Below are 20,271 nucleotides of genomic sequence, written 5' to 3' on the forward strand. Positions count from 1 at the left end.
TTATTTACGACTAATAAACTGTACATGTTTGTCAATAAATTACAAGGGGTAACGTGTTTCAACTGTTGGCTCAAATAGTTCATATTAAATGATATGTTTTAAACTTTAAAATAAAATCGCAAGATTTCATTGATAATACAAGTTTACAGTTACAGTTTACATTATTTGAATACCGTTTGAAAGGTGTCATTTCTATTTAGGTGCAGAACAGAAATGGCGGCCTTCAATCTGCTCCATTGTCCGCACCAAACGCCGTGCCTGAAAGTAATGGATCGAGACCAATGTTCAAGCCTGTCACGGTGTTGGAGGATCTTCAAGCGGTGAGGTGTGCCGAGTTCCATCCAAACGGAAAGCTCTACGCGGTCGGATCTAATACGAAAACCCTGAGGATATGCACATACCCAAAGATTGATGATGTCAAGTAAGTTGATATAAATAACCTTATTGGAAACGTTTGCCCAATAATAATGGTTGGTTGGATTTGATGTAAAAAGTGACAACGTGCTACAGATAATAATTAATTTTATACGAGGACTTTTAGCATAGTCTATTGACAATAAATGAAATTATTTTACATTTTCAAATTAAACTTATTTGATTATTAATCTACTACATTAAAATAACATACGAAAAATAAGACTGAAATTTGAAATTGATATATACTTATTAAAATGACATGTTAAGTTCGACTCGGCCTTGGTTTTTAACGTTAAATTTAAAAACTATAAAATTTTGATCGCAGTCCAGTATACATAATAACCGGAAAACCGGATTAAAGATATAATTAGTAATGCAAATTCAATAATTGATTATCCAAACAAAGGCCAGTCAAGCCTCACTGCGTCTGTAATGAAAAACTGTTGCAATCCATTACAATGAACACATATTACCTAGAAGAAAATCCAACCGTAGTACATATATTGAACAAATAATTTAGTTAGCGACCAAGGTGACGTACGTAATTTTAATAAACTGTATCTACATATATATTTTATTATCTTAGCAATAAAGCTTAAGCATTTTTAAATGGATATGGTTTGAAAAAACAGTAATATCTAACAATCTCGGGATTCGTATAACGGTCTGGTATTTTTTATCCACAAATCTCTTTCTGTATTGTGCAGATAATACTTCAGAATATGCTCAAAGCCTTTCTCAGTGCATTTCTTATTTGCAGTATCCAGGATACTATAAACTCTTTCACTGTGTTTTGTATTTATTCTTGGAGCTCTGAATGCATTATACGAGAGTTCCGATTTATTACAAAAGACCAATATCTGCATTTTACACAGTGAATATTTATTGTAATATGTCAATAGCTACTGTGCCGCTTTAAAGTAATTTTAGTATTGTATATAATTTATACATTCTATAGCTATTGTTAACAAATTAACAGATTTTCATGGGACGTTTTATGACTAATCTTGAATATATTTTTACATAGAATTCCACGCAGTCAACAGCAAACTAGGTGTCAGTTTTATTTCAAATAAAATTATTGATTTATGAAATTCATCAATGTAACCTTACACGTTTTGTAAAAGGCTAGTCCTGCAGGCTCAATATGTTAGATATTTTATACATTATGTTTGCATAGTATAAAATAACGAATATAAATTAATTTGAAGTAACGTTATTGAATTGCATATCAGTAATTTAAATTTATAATAGGTGTTAAACGTACGTCATATTTGAAATTTGATTACATTATAGATTCAAACATTTCATTTATTATTTGTAAACAATGTAACGTTGTTAATAATGATTTAATAATATTAAATAATATTATACGTTTAAAATATGGAGACTGAGTGTACAAAACCATCATGAATTGATGAAATTTGGTTTATATTTACGTAGTATCACTGTGCAAGAATAAAATTCAATTACCTTTTATAAAAATATAAGCTATATCCCTTTATATACCTTTTAGGATATACGCCTATGCCCAATCTTCAGAGATATGTTAGTACCAACTCACGATCGAACTAAATGTACTATTATGGGATAATATTAATCATAATTATGATCGATTATCTATCGATATATAAAAACAATGGTATAATTGAACAACGAAATGTATTTTCCAATTGTAATTCCTTACTAAATCGTAACACTAAAAACTACAGTAACAATTCATGAAGGCCATAAGTCTCCCAACTGTTATGTGGTCTGGATTTTGACAGGCAGTAGTGTAGTTCCCACGAATCTGTGTGCAATAATATGGTTGAACTTTATTTTATATAACGCTGTTAGCATACAAAATTTATACATAAATCTCAGTGTAAAATGTAACTGGATAATCTCGCTATAGTGTCAAGTTACGAAGTGACCTTAAGCGACGTAACGACCCTGGTTTTACTTGGTTGTTCACCTTACAAAATTCACAGCCGCGCTAATTTCTTTTTTTCATTTTTGTAAAAAGGCCGTTTTATTCGATGACCTACATATATTTTTTTATACATATGCGTATTTTTATATTAAATCAGTGCTAACGTCATACTCTGTAAACGCTTTCTGATGAGTGAACTATTACTTGAACTCAGAGCCTTTAGTAGTACGTTGTTATTTAAGCCATTGCTTTAAATAGTTCACCATAAATCCATGCGAAAGCTGACCTTCTATCTGCCCTTAGGTTCCTTTAATTGTGTAGCGACCAGCGTCAATATAATAACAAAGTAAGCTTATATTAATAAATATAAGTGTTGTGATATATTGTTTTCATTCTATCATTCGCTGCGATGTTGTTATTTATTACCATAAACGGCCGCCACATTTTAAAAATTGATATTTCTTTGCCGCTACTCAGTTTTATTTATAGCTTAAATTTTCCAGAATGACGTACCTAAAATATCACAATTCTAGCATTAGGTGTTTGTCAGGTAGTACTTATCTCCTCAAAGAAAAATATTATGTGGGAACTATAACATGAAAAGAAAATAATGTTATTAAAATGTTGAAATGTTGTTATTACAATACTGCAGTTTTAAATTGTTTTAATTTTGAATTTAAACAAACGTTCTGTGACTCAACTATTAGTTTCGAAATTATTAAACTCTAACCTAATAAATCTAGTTGTTCTTATGAATAATGGATTTTATAAAAACACTTTAATAACAAGTTATCTTTTTTGCGAAGTTATATAAAATATATTTCTTTTACGATAATACACAACACAACTGTAATTTTAACACCATTACGTAAGTGCTATTACTATCCGTTAACAAGGCTTTTACGGAGAGTTGGCACTACACTAAGCACATTTTTACAATGTGAACATATTATACCTAGTACAAACATATTTCTAGAATAATGGCGTGGCCTAAATTTAAAACGATGACCTTGAAGAGGATAATTAATAAACGCTTTCTCCCGACGAAAATAGTTTCATACGAGATTTGCCAGAGCATGTTATCACTTCAGAAGTATCTTCCTAAATATGCTGTCTTGCTGTGTAATTTGTGTTTAAACTTTTGAATTACTTAGATTTATATAACTCGCAATTTTTCATGATCTAGTAATAATTAGTATTATATGATAGGCAATTAGAAAATGTATTCCCGTAAAACGATTCGTTACGAAAACAAACTTAATTTTAATTACAATACTGTCTTAGATTATGTCCTAATAAGAGAGCTTTTTTTCAATTTTAAACGCAACAAACGTCAATGATATAGTATATTTAAATGTAATCAATCAATTACGAGCGAAGTCAACGGCCTGCAAACAAAATTTGTTCATGTATTGAGCGTTTGTTATTCTCAATGCGATTGTTCGACACGAGCGAATAAATTTTACTGAAATACAATGAGTGCTTTGGCTGAATATTATTCTTAGTTTACATTTCACTTCGGTGTCAAATATCTTAAGCGTTGTAAACGATTAATTCAAGCATTATTAAAATAGTACTCATGCAATCACTGTTATTAAACCAATATTGGTAATTATTTACGAGAGTTCAAATACGAGTTTATAACTTATGCACGCTCAAGCTTGAAATCTCGAATTAAATTGGTTTATTTCGGTCTTTATACGGGGTTGGAATACGGAATTACATCTAAATCATGGAAGCTGTGTAAATTCAATTAACTGGATTCTATGTTGACACTTTCCACAATTTTATATGACTCGCAATGCGCGGTGTCATTCTCGCCGAGTGAATTTTAACTTTCCATTGCGGTATGGTAATACGTGTATATATTGAAAATCATATTATATACTGCCCTAATCCTAACCGAAGGGCACGCAACAAGTTCTAATTGTAGCTTTGTACTTTTGAATACATTATTGTCGCTGGATCCGCTTTATGTACATTTTGATATATTAATGAACGTGTTAGAAAATGGAATATAAAAACATAGCCTTACTTTTAACAATTCAAACTGCATAACTGAGATATATTATTTATATTTTTTTAATTCATAAATACTTTAAAACTTTGTTACTAATTATGTAACTCATTCAAACATTATTAAACTATATATTCTTAATTTGGTGTAACATGCGTTAGAATAGAAAGCGGATGCTATCTTTGATATTCATGCTAATAACACGTATTACGAAACAGCAACATGTATTACGATTTTTACTAACATGATGGCAATATATAGCGCTATACCTCTTGAACAGCACATTTTAAGTATAACATCGAGTATTATTATCGGATGTATCGACTATCGTATATAGTATGTATCGATTTATTATGTAATTATAATATTTATTGCGAAGTATAGAATCTATTGTTTATTCATTCAGTGAGGAATAATGTAGGAAAATTGTACTGGCAATATACATTCGACGAAAATGAAATTAATATCAGTTTTCACATATTACAACTAATTCATTATATATACACATTTATAACGCACTTAGTATAATCCGAAGGTCGCCTTAGCTGGAGGAAGAAATAATGTCATGCTATGCTAGAATAGAAGTAAATCGATATAACAGCTCCAAAAATAATGCCGCCCCTATTAAGGTTTACAGCTCTCTACAAACCGTCATGACCGATTTCACCTGTGTGGGCTTAGAATGAGGTCATTCATATTCGTTATAAAAGTAAGCGGGATAATGTGTTGAGACTGAATGTCTTGAAACTATATGACAAATTTCATTTAAGTTCATCTCACGAAGTCATTAAGTAACATCCTCTATAAATGTATCTGATGAGTCAGTATTGTTCACTCAAAGAACTGTTCCGTTTAAAGACGACCTCTTAGTAGTCTTTGAAAGACCATCAAGTTAAATTGACGAACATAATTGTTTCTACATATTCTCGTCAAAAGAATTATTCACCATTGTAATGTATTTTGCTTTGAAGCTTATATTCTCAGTGGGTCACAGTATTTTATTTAAAGCCATTATCCTGAAGCGTGTCGTTGATTGGGTCTAAGAGATGTTTTCCTCGTATCTTTCACCGTACGGTTACCCAAAAAACTAAAATCCATTGGTACATAGTACTACTATGAAAAAGACTGTGAACTCGTTCGTAACAATATAAGGTCCTTGAGTAACACTTTCATTGAATTTTTTCACTTTAATAACTTAACATAACAATTATATTAAGTGAGAAGATAACATTTACGATATTCTGGTTTAGAAAAAAAAACTGTTCTTTTAGGTATATTGTTTAGTATTACTCCAAGCACATGAGCACCATAATTCTTTTTTAATTTAAATCATTGCAACATTCAAATATTGAACATTCACGCAGTTGTTAGATTTATTATATTTCTATGGGTGACTTTGCAAATAAACTAATTGAAATGTTATAATGTTAAATAAATAATAAAAACAGACATATATTGAAGACTGATATAAAATCAATACGTTGTAACATTATAGTTCAAGTCAAATACAAAAGGTACTGCAGAATAAGAGAATGATTGCGCAAAATTGGTACTTTTGTCATGCTTCTAACTTCCGTATGCATGAGTGTGAAAGTTAACGCTGTTTGATACAGTTTCTCTTTGAATTGCCTTTATGATTTATTAAGTGTAGCCATTAGAATAGGAAAATTCCAGATGTTACTGCGAATGTTCTATTGTTTTCTTGTATTTCATTTATTCTTCTATCGACATGTACATATAATACGTAATAGCTTTGTATTTTTATTTTGGGTATTTGAAATTCATTCTTTACGTCATATTGTCCAGTTTGGATACTCGAATTTGAAGTATTTGTTTGGTCATGACAAATTGAAAATAGCAATAAACTTATCGTTAGTAACACACAGGGACCAAATTAGGAAGCTTAAGCCGTTTAAACAAGGCGTTTAGATGTAGGTCGTAAATAGTAGAATTTACCGTTAATACTTGGATCGAAATATAATATGTATATCCCATATATATCGAAAAGACAAATGAATCTACGAAATCGCCAACAAATATTTGTTATTGTAATCTAATACAAATATAATAGAATATTGAAAAACTTTACACTTATATTTTGTACTTAACTTAGTCTATATATATTATTACTTAAAAGGAAAATTCCAGACGTAACTGCTAATGTTCTATTGTTTTCTTGTATTTCATTTATCATGTTTTACCGACGGATACAACAAATATATACTTGAAATATAATATATTAAATATAATATTTTTCTTTACATATAACTTAAAATCTTAATCTAATTATAATAATTTGTTTTATCATGTTTAAATTTCTTATTTTTTATCTCGTTCTTATTAAGTCCAATATGCTTTATATAAAAGTATATTTATTAAGTTCCAGAAAATATTATAAATTTTAGTGGATACCTTTGGTATACTGTTAGATAAGTAATAATTTAGTACATAAAATGTCGTGTATAGACAGTTGAGTGACATTGTTTACGTAATATCAGATAACTGTTAATGGAACAGCACACTTTCTCATCTTTGAAAGAAAAGCAGAATTTAAAAGGCTCGACTAACTACATTAAATCTCACTTCTAGATCAATATCTGTTACTAATGACTTTTTCAATGCATTTTTTTCCACTGAGCACGCTTTTATATAAGTTTAAGGCTGATAAGATCTTGCAGTTCTAACGTTTAATGTACGTTAATTTTCTGTATTATTTGTAGTATGTGATTGAATGAGAGTTACAACGGCATTTTTATATATACAGTATATAGAATCGCTGTGAGAATTACTATAGACATAAATTATTGTTTCCTAATGCCTATTACAATTTTAAGCCACTTTGACATTTTGAATGAAATTTGAAGTTAAACGTGGTATTATAATGTCAGATCCGTTCAGCATTTAGAAAGTATAAGATGAAAATGTGGATTGAGATAAAATTTAAATATGAACTTTTATTATAAGTAAAGTTAAATGTATGACAAATTCAAGGTATGAGTTTACCCTGCTTTGTAAAAGTCGCTCTTATAGTTATTATTAAAAGATTTATGGCAAATGAAGGAATTCATTAGTCCTATGTATTTGACCTAACTCTATATTTGACTTTTTTATAATTTCGAAACTTGAGGTTTGTTTTAAACGAAAATGTATTCACAAATAAAATAAAACCACCAAAGCCATCATGTCAATGTCATGTTAACACAGAGTTTCGCATAGGTTTCCTTTGTTATAATGAAAATAGATACGCTGCCTCCACCAAATACGGGAGTTTTCATATCTAATTCAACCTTCTTAATAAACGAGTGTGGTTACTGCATGTAAATAAAATATAACGAGTTAGTAATGAACTGAATGTCATATATTTTTCTTTGCATATTATTGTTAATTGTTAAAATATAGTAAATGTATTTTGTAACTCAATTATATAATTATGCGAAAGTTGGTTACGGCAGCCGAACAAAAAATTCGGAGGAAGAATAATGTTGAGGTTAATTTGAAAATTAAATATTAATAAATACCTTTTCGAGTTTGGGTCCCATTTTGACACTAAGTATTTGGTGATTACATTTATTTTAATAGTTGGGCATTAAAAAAACAGTTACATTATTAAATTTTTATGTATAATTGAAACCTTGGTAGTTGGCAATACATTCTATTATGGTTTTAGGGATACAATTACTCCGTCAGCGCCGCAGGTTTTATTAAAGAGGACGAAACATCACAAAGGCAGCATCTACTGCCTCGCTTGGAGTCCAGCTGGAGATCTACTAGCGACCGGATCGAACGATAAAACAGTAAAGTTGATGAGATTTAACAGCAATAACTGCAATCTGGAAGGACAAGAAGTGAGTACAAGTTGTTGTTGTTGTGTTGAGTACATTTCTTTTATATATATTCTATTTTTTCTACGATTTTTATGTTTCTGAAGATTTTTATTCAATAGATACGTTTCTGCTTTTTGAATAAAGATATCCAGTACCGAGGAATAAAATAAAAAACTAAAAAGATTTAATATCCCAATAAGCAAGATAAAGTGAAGTGAAGAATCTTGAATCATTATTTTTGATATTTCTTCTATACATCCAACCATTGCAGTATAAATACAGCCTGTATTCTGAAAATTTGTTGTATAAAACGTACAAGTAATGACGTCTAATGATTGAATTCTAATGATTATTTATAATATAGGACAATTTATTACAACGTGCCGGGCAGTTTTCTATAGATATAAATAGAAATCTACTACTTTGAATATAAATACAGTTCTTCACCGGTTCGGCCATGGCTTATCTCTATTAAGACTGCCTATTTACGCAGGCGGTAGGTGTACATGTTAATTAATATCTATACTTTATTCCATTGCCCTTATAATGTCCGACACGTGCGGAATATCACGAAATCAGATGTGCGATAGCAGGAAATTGACTTCTTAACAAGGGCTTCTATTAAAAAGGGCTTTTGGATATTTTGGATATTACATATAACTTTTATATGAATATATGGGTATGGTAGTGAATTGGTAGCTTTTCCGTAATAGATTTAAAACAAATAATAACTTTGGTAAACGTTGTAAGATTTGTATTGAATTGCAATTGAACACTGTACAAATGTCTCGTGTAATTGTGGTAAAATGTAAGGCAATTGACTCAATACATACTTTTAAATACAATTAAAATTTATGTCATAAATGAAAAACCCTATGTTGTCCCTGTATATTCATTTCTGTAATACCTATTAACTCTGTCGGCTTTGATCGACATGAAAATAAATTATGTTTACTTTCACTTGGATCGTATAATTTATTAGTAATATCAGGCTTATTATAATCTAATCTGCGTTACGTTAGAGTTGCAGTATGTCAATGGCTGGCTGGAAGTTTCTATTAATTATCTGTTAGCTAAAAGGCCCGATTTTCATTACGCTAGTAATGTAATAGCCGATCCGAATTCGTTGTAGCGTATTTTACGCTTTTGATTCCAATATACTGTTCATAAACGCCGAGCCTTTGCAACTTTGCAAATAAATAAACGCGACCAAATATTTACTAAATAAACAAGCGGTGAACATATATTGTAAATCCATGCTATACATTAATTTAACCCTAAATACCATTGCCTACATTATTCAAAATTAAACCTTGTTGGGTAGATTTAAAGTAGTATATTAAATGGCAGCGACAAGAGTTTCTTAAATTATTAAGAAATCCTAATGTTAAAGATGGCACGAGGGTTTTTATAGGCGTATATATGATGAACTGAAACTTTTTCTTTGTTCTCGTAATTATTATATGTAAACAGTAAATCGCCTTCATTGACTGATTAGCTAAGACGGCTTAAGACGGCACCTAACGAAAAATCTAATTTTTATATAGTTATTATAAGATCCGAGGCTGCTACCGAAATTAATGTCGAAAACATCATACGTTGTACGAAAATTTATATCGTAATCTCGTGTATAATATTTACCCAAAGCTTTTAGCTATTTATTGATGGTATTTAACTAGGCTAGGACAAAATAGTTTTGTCAAAGGTAAATAAAGTATTCTTTAACTATGTAACTACGCCTATGAATAAGGAACCAATTCCTTAACGTAACTAAGAAGAAAGTTGTAAGTCAAAGAATTTCTTATGTATTATATTATAATATCGTCCTGGCATAGGAAAGTATATAAATAGGACATTTTTGTGGTCATCAATAATCGCCCTCGTGGCTTAATAGGTCACGCGTGATTTATCCTATACCTTGGGGGTTGGGAATTCACTTAATGATATATATTGGAATAATAAAAAAGCGAAAGCGCATAAAATTGTTTATGAGCATTTAAATTCTGTAATTATTCAAGCTATTAGTAAATATGTTAAAAAAAATTATCTCGCTTTTTTTGGATGGATTCATATTAATTGTTTTTTTTAAATCATAATTTCAATGGATACGCCACACATTTCTCTTGTTTAATTAATTTAAAGGTAGAGTTTGGTTCGAAAAGTCAGGCATAATACGTCATACTATTATGCCTAATTTTTTGACGAGAAAGAGAAAGTGACCTCCGGGCTATACGCCACGTGTAGCCTAGTCAAGTTGAAGATAACGTTAAAGTAATTAAGAACTTTACGATTTTTAAGTAGACGTAACAAGCTTTCGATATTGTGTTTAAATAAAAATCTAAAAGCGCTAGAACTATTCAACGATCTTAGGTTACATGTTTCTGTTGACAAGTGTAGGCTGATATGCCTAAACATAATTTTATTTTTACTCAACACTTTTCTTCATAATAAAAGCAATCACAAAGAGAAAAATCCATGATAACGTATTTCGTACCTACGATCTCAGGATCGCCAGGCACACGCCATTCGCCCGATACTGAACTTAGTCATTAGGTACTGTACACTTAAATAAAGCAGCTGCAGCAGATGATACAATACGTAACGTTAGGTTTTTGTATGGAAAACATACGACACCTCCTAAGGGTTTATGTGGTTCCAATGAATCGATGCAGTATCATACAGTTATGTATACTTTACGTTGGTAAAGGTTCGTTGGTTGGTGGTATCGTAACAATACTAAACTATGTTTAAAGCAACTAAAAACATATAGTGCAAAGAAGCTAAAAAAATTACATGTGAAGATTTTAATGAAAGCGACTCATTATTTATACGACTTAAAGTTTTGTATACACAACTAACAATATAATGTCAATAAAAATTTTAAATATACCTTTTATACCAGTGACATCATTTGGCCTTGTCAATGCATCATACGATATTGAAAATAAATGTTAATTCTGAATTTTGAAATCAGTATGAAAAGGTCAATAAATCAAGCGTAGCTTGAAGGTTTAGTCAAAAGGTTTTCTTTTCGTGCTATCAAAGACATCCCAATATTAATTAGCATCTGCGTTTGAAAGTATGTATATTTTAATCTTTAAAGTAAATTTACGGTGTATTCAAAATGAGCTGTGTAAGAATTAGTTATAAATGTTTTGTTATGTTTCGCCGAACGAAAAGTGATTACAAATAATAAATTGTTTTTTTCTAAAATTATCTTTGGTTTAGAGCTCAGAGAGAAATAGATAGGGAAAAGATGGAAATAGTTCTTAATAATGAGCGTATGTGTGCGTGTGTGAATACTTGATGATTGATGATATTATGTGAGCTTCGTTTAAATAAATCGATTAGTGTTGGGTTTTTGTAAATATAATGTCATTGGAGCAAAATGGTTCATAAATTGTAATGACATTGAATATTATTATCGAGATTTCGAAACAACACTCGAACAAACATTCCAAGCAATTCACTTAGCTCTGGTATTATTTTATTAGACCAATTTTAGTAATTGTAAGGAATAGAATATGTAAAAGGATTCGTCGATCTTCTAGGAAAATTAATTTTGAATTTATCGTGTGACTAGTGTTTTGAAGAAAATATGCCAAATGCCAATTTCAATTGGTTTGAAAGTTATGCAAACATATTAACTATCGCTCAGTTTGCGTATACCTACTATTAGTCATTTATGTAAGTGCTATTTTATCCGTGCGACCCAGTTTCTGTCTGAGCAAACCTGTGTGTAAATGCTTGTAATATAAAAGCGTTATCTTTACGGTGATTTTATTGCGAATAAAATGGTAATATCGAAAGTAGGCAGGTTGTATACTTAAAATGAATTCAGTGATGGAAACATTGCTTGTTCCTCGAGCGCCTTCGTGAATTATTAAGTCACTGGTGGGTCGTAGATATTGAACAAAATTTATTTATTATTTAGTCTGAAGGTCTATTTTCCCTTAGTGATACGAAAGCATAACTTTTGTGTAGTAACTCATTATGTAGACAATATTTACTTTTCCATTGAAATAATATTACCTATTTATTTTGCAAAGAGGAATGTTTGACTTGAAGTCGAAGTACAGTAATGTCTATATTTAAAACGAAGTAATTACTAACTTTGTCAATATCGCGTCATAAACAGAGTGCGTAATTTAAATTCTAACTTCACTGCCTCTGTTTATCTTGTATACTTTTCACATATTGTGTTTAAAATACTTAATTTAGGCTCTTCTTCTTTCTCTCTATAGGCAATTCTATAAATGAAAGATTGTTATGTAAATTGTATCGAATAAAGATTATTTTGCTAAATACAGAAATAAGTACCTTAGACTTGTAAAACTGTCGATTATTCGCAGCATCGACATAGTTCTAGTTACCTACGAGATTTATAGAAAAATGTGTGTTACTAGTCCTTAAATTGAAGTAATTAACATTTAATTTATACCACGATATTGAGTTTCTATAAACAATATCGGAGTAAGGTTTGATCAATACTTTAATCGTCTATTTATATCACTTTAAGTGCTAATATTTCGACTTGGACACATCACACAAGTCGACTTTTGTATCTTATATATGCCGGTTTCCTCAAGTCTATCCTTCACTGTATGAACAGAGAGGTCGCGCAATTAGCCACTCGACTTATATATATTACGCTTTGAATAATGTTACCAAAAGAATGTAATTCAGTTTTGCATATTTCAATGTTACGTAAAGAGAATGCAAATTTCATGAAAGGAGATATGAAATTGTCAAGATGCAATAGGAAAACTTTTCGAAGTTTATTGCGGTTATGTTAAGGCGATACATTTGTTTGTCTATAGAAAATTTAGCTTAACCGTTTGAGTGCCATGGGTATATGCCTAAAAATGCCAAGAACAATCGTTGAACATCAAATGTCAACTGATTTTGCGAGCGCTGTCGCGCTCTTGTCAATTTTGGCACATACGCGCCGGAGCGCGATCGCGCCACTCAAACGGTTAAACATACTTATGCGACAAATATTATGAAAATTTTATATTTTCTTAGTGAGTTTGTTTATAATCACTGAGTTTAGAGGATGATTAAAAATTGTTGCGGGTGCGTGGGATTAACGAAAATGATAACAATTATAAATTTCGAAATACTCATATACAGGTTGGCCAAAAAGTCGTGGATCAAACGCAACTAGGGGATAAATAAAGTCTTTAGCAGCAAAAAATTGTTCTACAGAAAGGCTCTAAACTCAACCCCTGCAGAGTTATAATTTATTTAGCATTTTTATAAGAAAGTTGACGTTTTTTAACTAATTCTTATTAAAATTAGAAAAAATGTTTTTCATAATATCCACTAGATTGGTACTGATATGTCCTTGCGTTAGACATGCTATTTATGGTTGTTTATTGGGTGTATTGAAGATAATATTAAGTTTTACGAAAAAATAATGACTCAAATCAGAACTTCTTATACCGAAGTATATAAGAATCCCACTGTGAAAAAAAAATACTCTATCAAAAAGTGACCCTGTATTACAAGTTTAGGCGCATATAATAGGAATTCTGAAAAAGTATTACACATGGCCATAAGTGACTCTAATATTTTTCGTGGAAGAAAAAACAAAACAATGATTGTGAAATAAGGTATTACGTATGAGTCAAATTTTAGAAGAGTATTCAATAAGGATAAAAATTAAGGTTATGTAAACCTTAATTTTTACTCCAGAGTGATCCCCCATATCATAAGAAATGATCGATTCCAGCATTTGTTTGGTTTATGTGGGCTGGTATAATTGGCCAGCAGTTTAGCTCCAAATAACTTTATTCATATAGGTAACCAAGTACACTTATGAACATCAACAGAAAAGGTCTTAAATTGATTCTAAATTTACAAGTTTGCGCGTTTTCCGCGAAAAAAATACCCTTTGTCGCTACTCCTCTTTTCGAAAACACTCTTCTTGAAGCTACAGCCAGCATCGGAATACTTGGCGTTGACATATCGGACGACGTTCAGTTTCGCGGTCATTTGGAGGGAAAGGCTAAATTAGCCTCCAAAAAGCTTGGTGTGCTCAGCAAGGCGAGACGGTACTCACTAACAGTATCCAACTAAGAGCGGTTCGAATCGTCGATGACCAATCCCTCTCCGAGCAGCTCGATCCTTTGGCGTTGCGTAGAGATGTGGGGTCACTCTGCATCTTCTACCGCATTTACCATGGAGATTGTTCAGAGGAGTTGTTCGGATTAATACCTGCAGCTGAGTTTCATCATCGGACGTCGAGGCAGAATACAAAATTCCACCCGTATCACCTCGACGTCCGCCGTTCCACGACTGAGCGTTTTTCAAGGCAATTTTTGCCGCGCACCACCGCTATGTGGAACCAGCTGCCCACTGAAGTATTTCCGAACCAATTCGACTTAGGGTCCTTCAAGAAAAGAGCGTACAAATTCTTAAAAGCAACGCACTCGCGAGCCCTCTGGCATTGAGAGTGTCCATGGGCGGCGGTATCACTTAACAACAGGTGAGCCTCCTGCCCGTTTGCCCCCTATTTTATTAAAAAAAAAATTTACTACCAGTTAATAAGTTAAGGGCGTAGAGCGGGCAAGAAGAACTGGCAAGAAACTCTCCGCCACACTTTTTTATCGGCAATTTTTCAGTCATACAAATTGTTTGAACTGGAGCAATTCCAAGGATTAGGATAATTAAAAAAAAATTATAAATTTATAAAAAGCTTTTTTTGATTAAATTACGATTAACGAGATCTTTGATTCATTCAGTGATTATTATCTAATTTAGCTTGGGAGTTTGTTGTAACAACGAATACAAATTCAATATGTAGTGGAGTTATCTTCTGGAGCCTGGTTGGTCGTAAGCTTAGATTTGTTATGTTTCGAGTATTGTACTGGTGAAAATCACCATATGCTTTGAAATCGTTTATATTTTTTTGTACATACACTAAGGCTTAAATAATATATTGACCAGATAGTGTCATAATATTTAATTTCAAACCCGTGATGAATGCAATGTCATTTAAGTCAACATTGTTTTGTTTTCTCACATCTAACGCTCAAACTGTCAAAGGAAGTACGAAGCTTAAAGAGATTTTGAGCTTTCTGTAATTTTCTTAATTGTTTTTCCGTTAGAAGATACTTCAAAGCGTTAATAATTATGAGTCAATTTATTCATAACCATTTTAAAACTAAAGTATAATACATTGGAACGTGGTTTCCTTAGTTTGTACACACGATGACATGAACGTGCCACTACACCAAGTCCAAAAAAAATTTTGACTTTTGTCCTCGTAATGCTTTGTAGATATTCTTATTTAATAATATGTTTTAAACAGGTTGAACTAACGATGCACGATGGCACAGTTCGCGACGTCTGCTTCATAGAAGATACCTCGAACAAAACCAGTCTTCTTGTGAGCGGTGGTGCCGGCGATTGTAAGATCTATGTTACTGACTGTGCTACAGGAAAACCATTCCAGGTACGGTTTAAGTAATAAAGAGACTAAAAAACAGTAGAGAAAAAATCTATTAAAAAAGCGTTTTTGTTAAATCCTATAAAGTTAAAATCATCAGTTCTCTACCGTTTTATACTTTGAAATGATTCTGTGCTTTTAAACGAAAGCATATCTGTATTATTTGATTAATGAGAAAATAGCTACTTTAACGAAGAATTTAAAGTACACTTAACATATATACTGTGAACTATTCCATAAATTGTATGCAAGCGCTATGCCATTTGAAACATCTCTTAGTTTGAAAGCTGTTAAAATAGTTTACATTTAGTATCATAGCATGAGGTAGAGTTTTGTTAATCAAATACATGCCAATCGAATTTGAAAAAGTTAGCGCCTGTGTTTATTTTCAAAGCAAAAACACTTGGAGGAGATATAATTGATAGAACTGATTCGTGATTAGCTTATTTGAATAAATACTGCCATATTTAATTAATAATATTTACAGTCTATAATCGAAAATAAATAAAGTATTCGTTACATTACTCTAAGACCCTTATCACTCCCGGCTTTGCAGGAGACGTAACCAAATGTTTTTTAACTAATTGAAGCTTAATAAATCCATAAGAACGTAGATAAAACTATTCACTCTACTACATGATAAAATTGTCTTATAATATAATATACTAGCTGGCGTTTAAACCAAATTCAGCTAGAATTTGTTTAAATACAGCCAGGTACCATAGACGATATCTTCTATAAAACTGCAGTACATCACTACACAACTCTATTATCAATAGTTTCCGTAGCGAACGCGATATAGGTACATATTTTCATTGGTATTTTTTTCATATATTTGGCAACATCGGATTGTTCATTCGGAATTTCGAACTTTTTGTAAACATTCTACAGCCTATGTTCATCAGGGTTGATGTAGGATTATACTGGTGAAGTTTTTTTTTATAAATTCGTCCAGTAGTTTTGAAGGCTATCCAATCCAAACAATCAAATGTTTCCTCTTTATAATTTCGCCTAGAGTAACAGAGTCGCTTTCCTATAATATTCCACATCTGAGTATAGGTTAAATAGTTCTGTTTTAATGCAACAAACGAAATCTGGACCTAGTAAATAAACTATATATGTATTGTCTTTAGGCACTCAGTGGTCATTCGGGACATGTACTCTCTCTGTATAACTGGGGAGGTGCAATGTTCGTATCGGGCAGTCAGGATAAGACTGTCAGATTCTGGGATCTACGTACAGGTGGCTGCGTCAACGTAATATCACCACCGATGGGACACCCTGGCAAAGTATGTATACTTTACTAGAAAATTATTGTTTACTCATTACGCTGAACAAATTAGCTAAAAAAAATTATCTGTATTATATGTGGTTCCAAATAAAATAAGCAAATTAAGATGCGCGTCCAATTAATGGAATTTTCATTAAATTAATTAAAATAAACAAATGAACGCAGTGAAAAATTAAGACGAAACTTTTCGACAGTTTCCAATACATTCTCGATACCATTAAGTTATTAGCGGCAAAGTAGGCGTTTTGCATTGATGTAGTTTGAAATGCTAAGTTATAAAGCGCTGCAAAAATTTTCTGTTTTAACAATTTTATTATATGTTTATTGGTGTTAAAGCCTACATCAATAACTATTTTATTAGTGTCTGTTATTTAAATAGCTTAGCAGTGTTTATTAACAATAAATACTGACGTCTATTGTTATAATATAGTCTATTTATTTATATCTTAAGGCCTTTTTTAATAATAATTACAAACTTAACAATTTGTCGCTGAAATATTTTTCGTTTTTATTTTGACCCATTAAGTGATTTCTGCCCAGTTGGTTAACACACCGGTCTGTGGCATAGTTTTTGGAATACATAATGAACCTCGCGAAGAACTAGGTTTTGTCACCCACTTGACCATTACTTATACCTTCTTTGAATTCATTCATGTTTAAAGCGATGTCCCAGCGTGAGTTTGGCATATTAGAAAACATTAGTTTAAGATATATTTGACGCAGATTTTTTGCGCTTTAGTGTTAAAAACTTTGTGTCTCACTCACAGGCCTCAACTCGTATAGCGTTAAGGCTTTTAAATATAAACACAATGTACGACTTCTAAACAGATGCGTTTCTAGTCTGGTCGTCCTTTATGCGTTCAATGTTTTGCTAAACAATGCTAAACCCTCAATAACATATCTTGAAATTACTATTTTTATTTGCCAGGGTTCCGCTGTAGCATCCCTAGCAGTGGATCCAAGTGGCAGGCTCCTAGTGTGCGGTCACGACGATGGCTCGTGCGCATTGCACGATGTACGTGGCTCGCGTTCCCTACAACGTTTCACTCCTCACTCGAGTGATGTCAGAAGTGTACGTTTTTCACCTGGCGCGTATTATCTCCTCACTGCGGGATATGATGGCCGAGTTGTGCTTACAGACTTACAGGGTGAGTAGTAAATCTTTTTTAGTGTATGATATGCTTGAGAGCGCTGTTCTTGACTCATGAAAAATTAAATAAACTCCAAAATTTGAGCTAAGATTACAACATATACATTATGCAAACACAATCACTTTAATCAAAAATGTGCCCAACTCAGATCTAAATTGCTGTCAGCAGCAACACTAATTTTAATTACAACTTTTACTATATTGGAGTGACAACTATACAGGGTGGCCAAAAAGTCGTGGATCAAACGTAACTAGGGGTTAGATGGGGTCAATAAATTGTTCTACATAAGGTCCTTAAACTCTACCTCTGCAGAGCTATTTATTATGCATTTTCATAAGAAAATTTCCTTTTTGAGTAATTCTTATAACAATTCTAAAAAATCTACACCCTATATCTTTTTATACTATCCACTAGATTGGTACTGATGAGACCTTGCGTTATACATACTATTTAGGGTTGTTTATTTTGTGTATTATTGAGTTTTACGAAATCGAAATTTCTCAATCTTAACTTTACTTCAGACCACACTGTTAAAATTAATCTCTATCGAAAAGTGACCCTCTATAAGTTTTGGAGCATTCAATAGGGATTCTAAAAGGTATACACTTGGCCATGAGTGGCTGAAAATTTGCAGCTGATCACCCCATCTAACCGGAGCGTTGCGTTTGATCTACGACTTTTTGGCCACCCCCCACATATATATATATATATATATATTTATATATATTATTAAGCTTTTATTGTTGACACCCAGTAAAATTTATTAACACTTATTTTAGATACCTTAGAAAACTGAATTCTAATACATAATTAGGTCTTAATCTAATATGACCACTTTTTACACACATAGGCTTCTTCCAGCTACTTCCATTATTTTCTGTTGTTAGCTCTTCTTGTCCAAGTTGTGCCTCCTATTCTTTTTATATCATCTGCCCATCTCTTGCTCTGTCTTCCTCTTTTCCTTTTTTCATCCGGTTGTTTCAATATATATACACTGAACATAACATAAATTAACAATGAAAATAAAATTTAATGAAAAACAGGATAAATAAAAATCTAATAACAAACACAAACCAAGATAGCACATAAAATATGACAAAGCAACTTTATTTCATCCCTGAACTCCACCTTGAATATTTAATTAATGTAAAATAACAAACGTTATGTAGCTATCGTGAATATAATAACGACATGAGAATTTAAGAATTGTTTCTTAATTGGATTATACATCTCAAGAGTGGAATAATAATAAAAGCTGGTCGATGTGTCTATAGACTTTGGAATTACCGTTGCTAGTGTGACTATTATCATGTAGAATATTTCGTTTATATAACTGTTCTACACTCCATCTACATTTTAGTGCTAAGTAAGCAGTGATCCTATTAAACTAAAGCATCGTTCGTCCTTTACAATTCCATGGTTAGATTTGGTTTAGTGCTGGTTTATGTATTACTACTATTGTTACGATTGATACTGCAAATGTTATATTTAACATAACATTATTTTTATTTGTGAATTATATACGTTATGTTTTCCCATTTATTTACTACATTCGTCTTTGGTTTATTGTTAATTCGTTATATAAATAAATGATGAGTTTTAAATGAAAATTTATCGCATAAAGTTTCCAATGCTACAGCAATGGTGAGCGAGACAAGTTATACTAAATTTCTCAACAGTATGCGTCAACATGCAATATCATCGTATGCAAATATCGTTTTGTGCCCAATCAATCTCCAATCCATCAATGTAATTTATGGCGTGTCAAATGCTGAGAAATCAAACTGTGGCTTTGAGTAAATGTAGCTGTCGGGCCCTAGACAATTAATGTTCAAATTGTCTGATATCATTGAACCTTTGTTCACAAACACGAAATCTGTTCCTATATAGACAAAATCCGTCGCTGATGATATTGTAGATATATATATATAAACATATATATATCGAATACATATATATTTATTTATCTTACTACAATTGATAAATCAATCGTTATACAACCCCATGTAGCTACATGGCCTAAGATTGAAGTTACAGCGTCATTTATTTAGATTTTTGTGTGTGTGGGTCTCTGTACCTTAACCAGAAGGTATCATCGTATAGATTTGATCATTCAGTAGCCTACAGATGACCGATGACCTCATAGTTGAGATCCAGAAAGAGAGACACCACTAATCTAAAACTAATAATAATAACTTAAATA

The 20,271-nt window shown here is 31.7% G+C and overlaps 1 protein-coding gene across 3 annotated transcripts in view; it reads left to right on the plus strand.

Annotated features, from left to right (window-relative positions):
* Positions 1–20,271, plus strand: part of LOC123718420 (WD repeat-containing protein 47) — a 48,060-nt gene that overhangs the window by 19,052 nt on the left and 8,737 nt on the right. For all 3 annotated transcript variants that reach the window (XM_045674870.1, XM_045674872.1, XM_045674873.1), the window contains 5 exons: positions 201–421; positions 8,017–8,194; positions 15,489–15,632; positions 16,760–16,915; positions 17,846–18,065. In XM_045674870.1, coding sequence (XP_045530826.1) covers positions 201–421; positions 8,017–8,194; positions 15,489–15,632; positions 16,760–16,915; positions 17,846–18,065 — 919 coding nt within the window. The remainder of the gene's footprint in view (positions 1–200; positions 422–8,016; positions 8,195–15,488; positions 15,633–16,759; positions 16,916–17,845; positions 18,066–20,271) is intronic.

This window comes from Pieris brassicae, chromosome Z, assembly GCF_905147105.1.
Source record: "Pieris brassicae chromosome Z, ilPieBrab1.1, whole genome shotgun sequence".
Lineage (NCBI taxonomy): Eukaryota > Metazoa > Arthropoda > Insecta > Lepidoptera > Pieridae > Pieris > Pieris brassicae.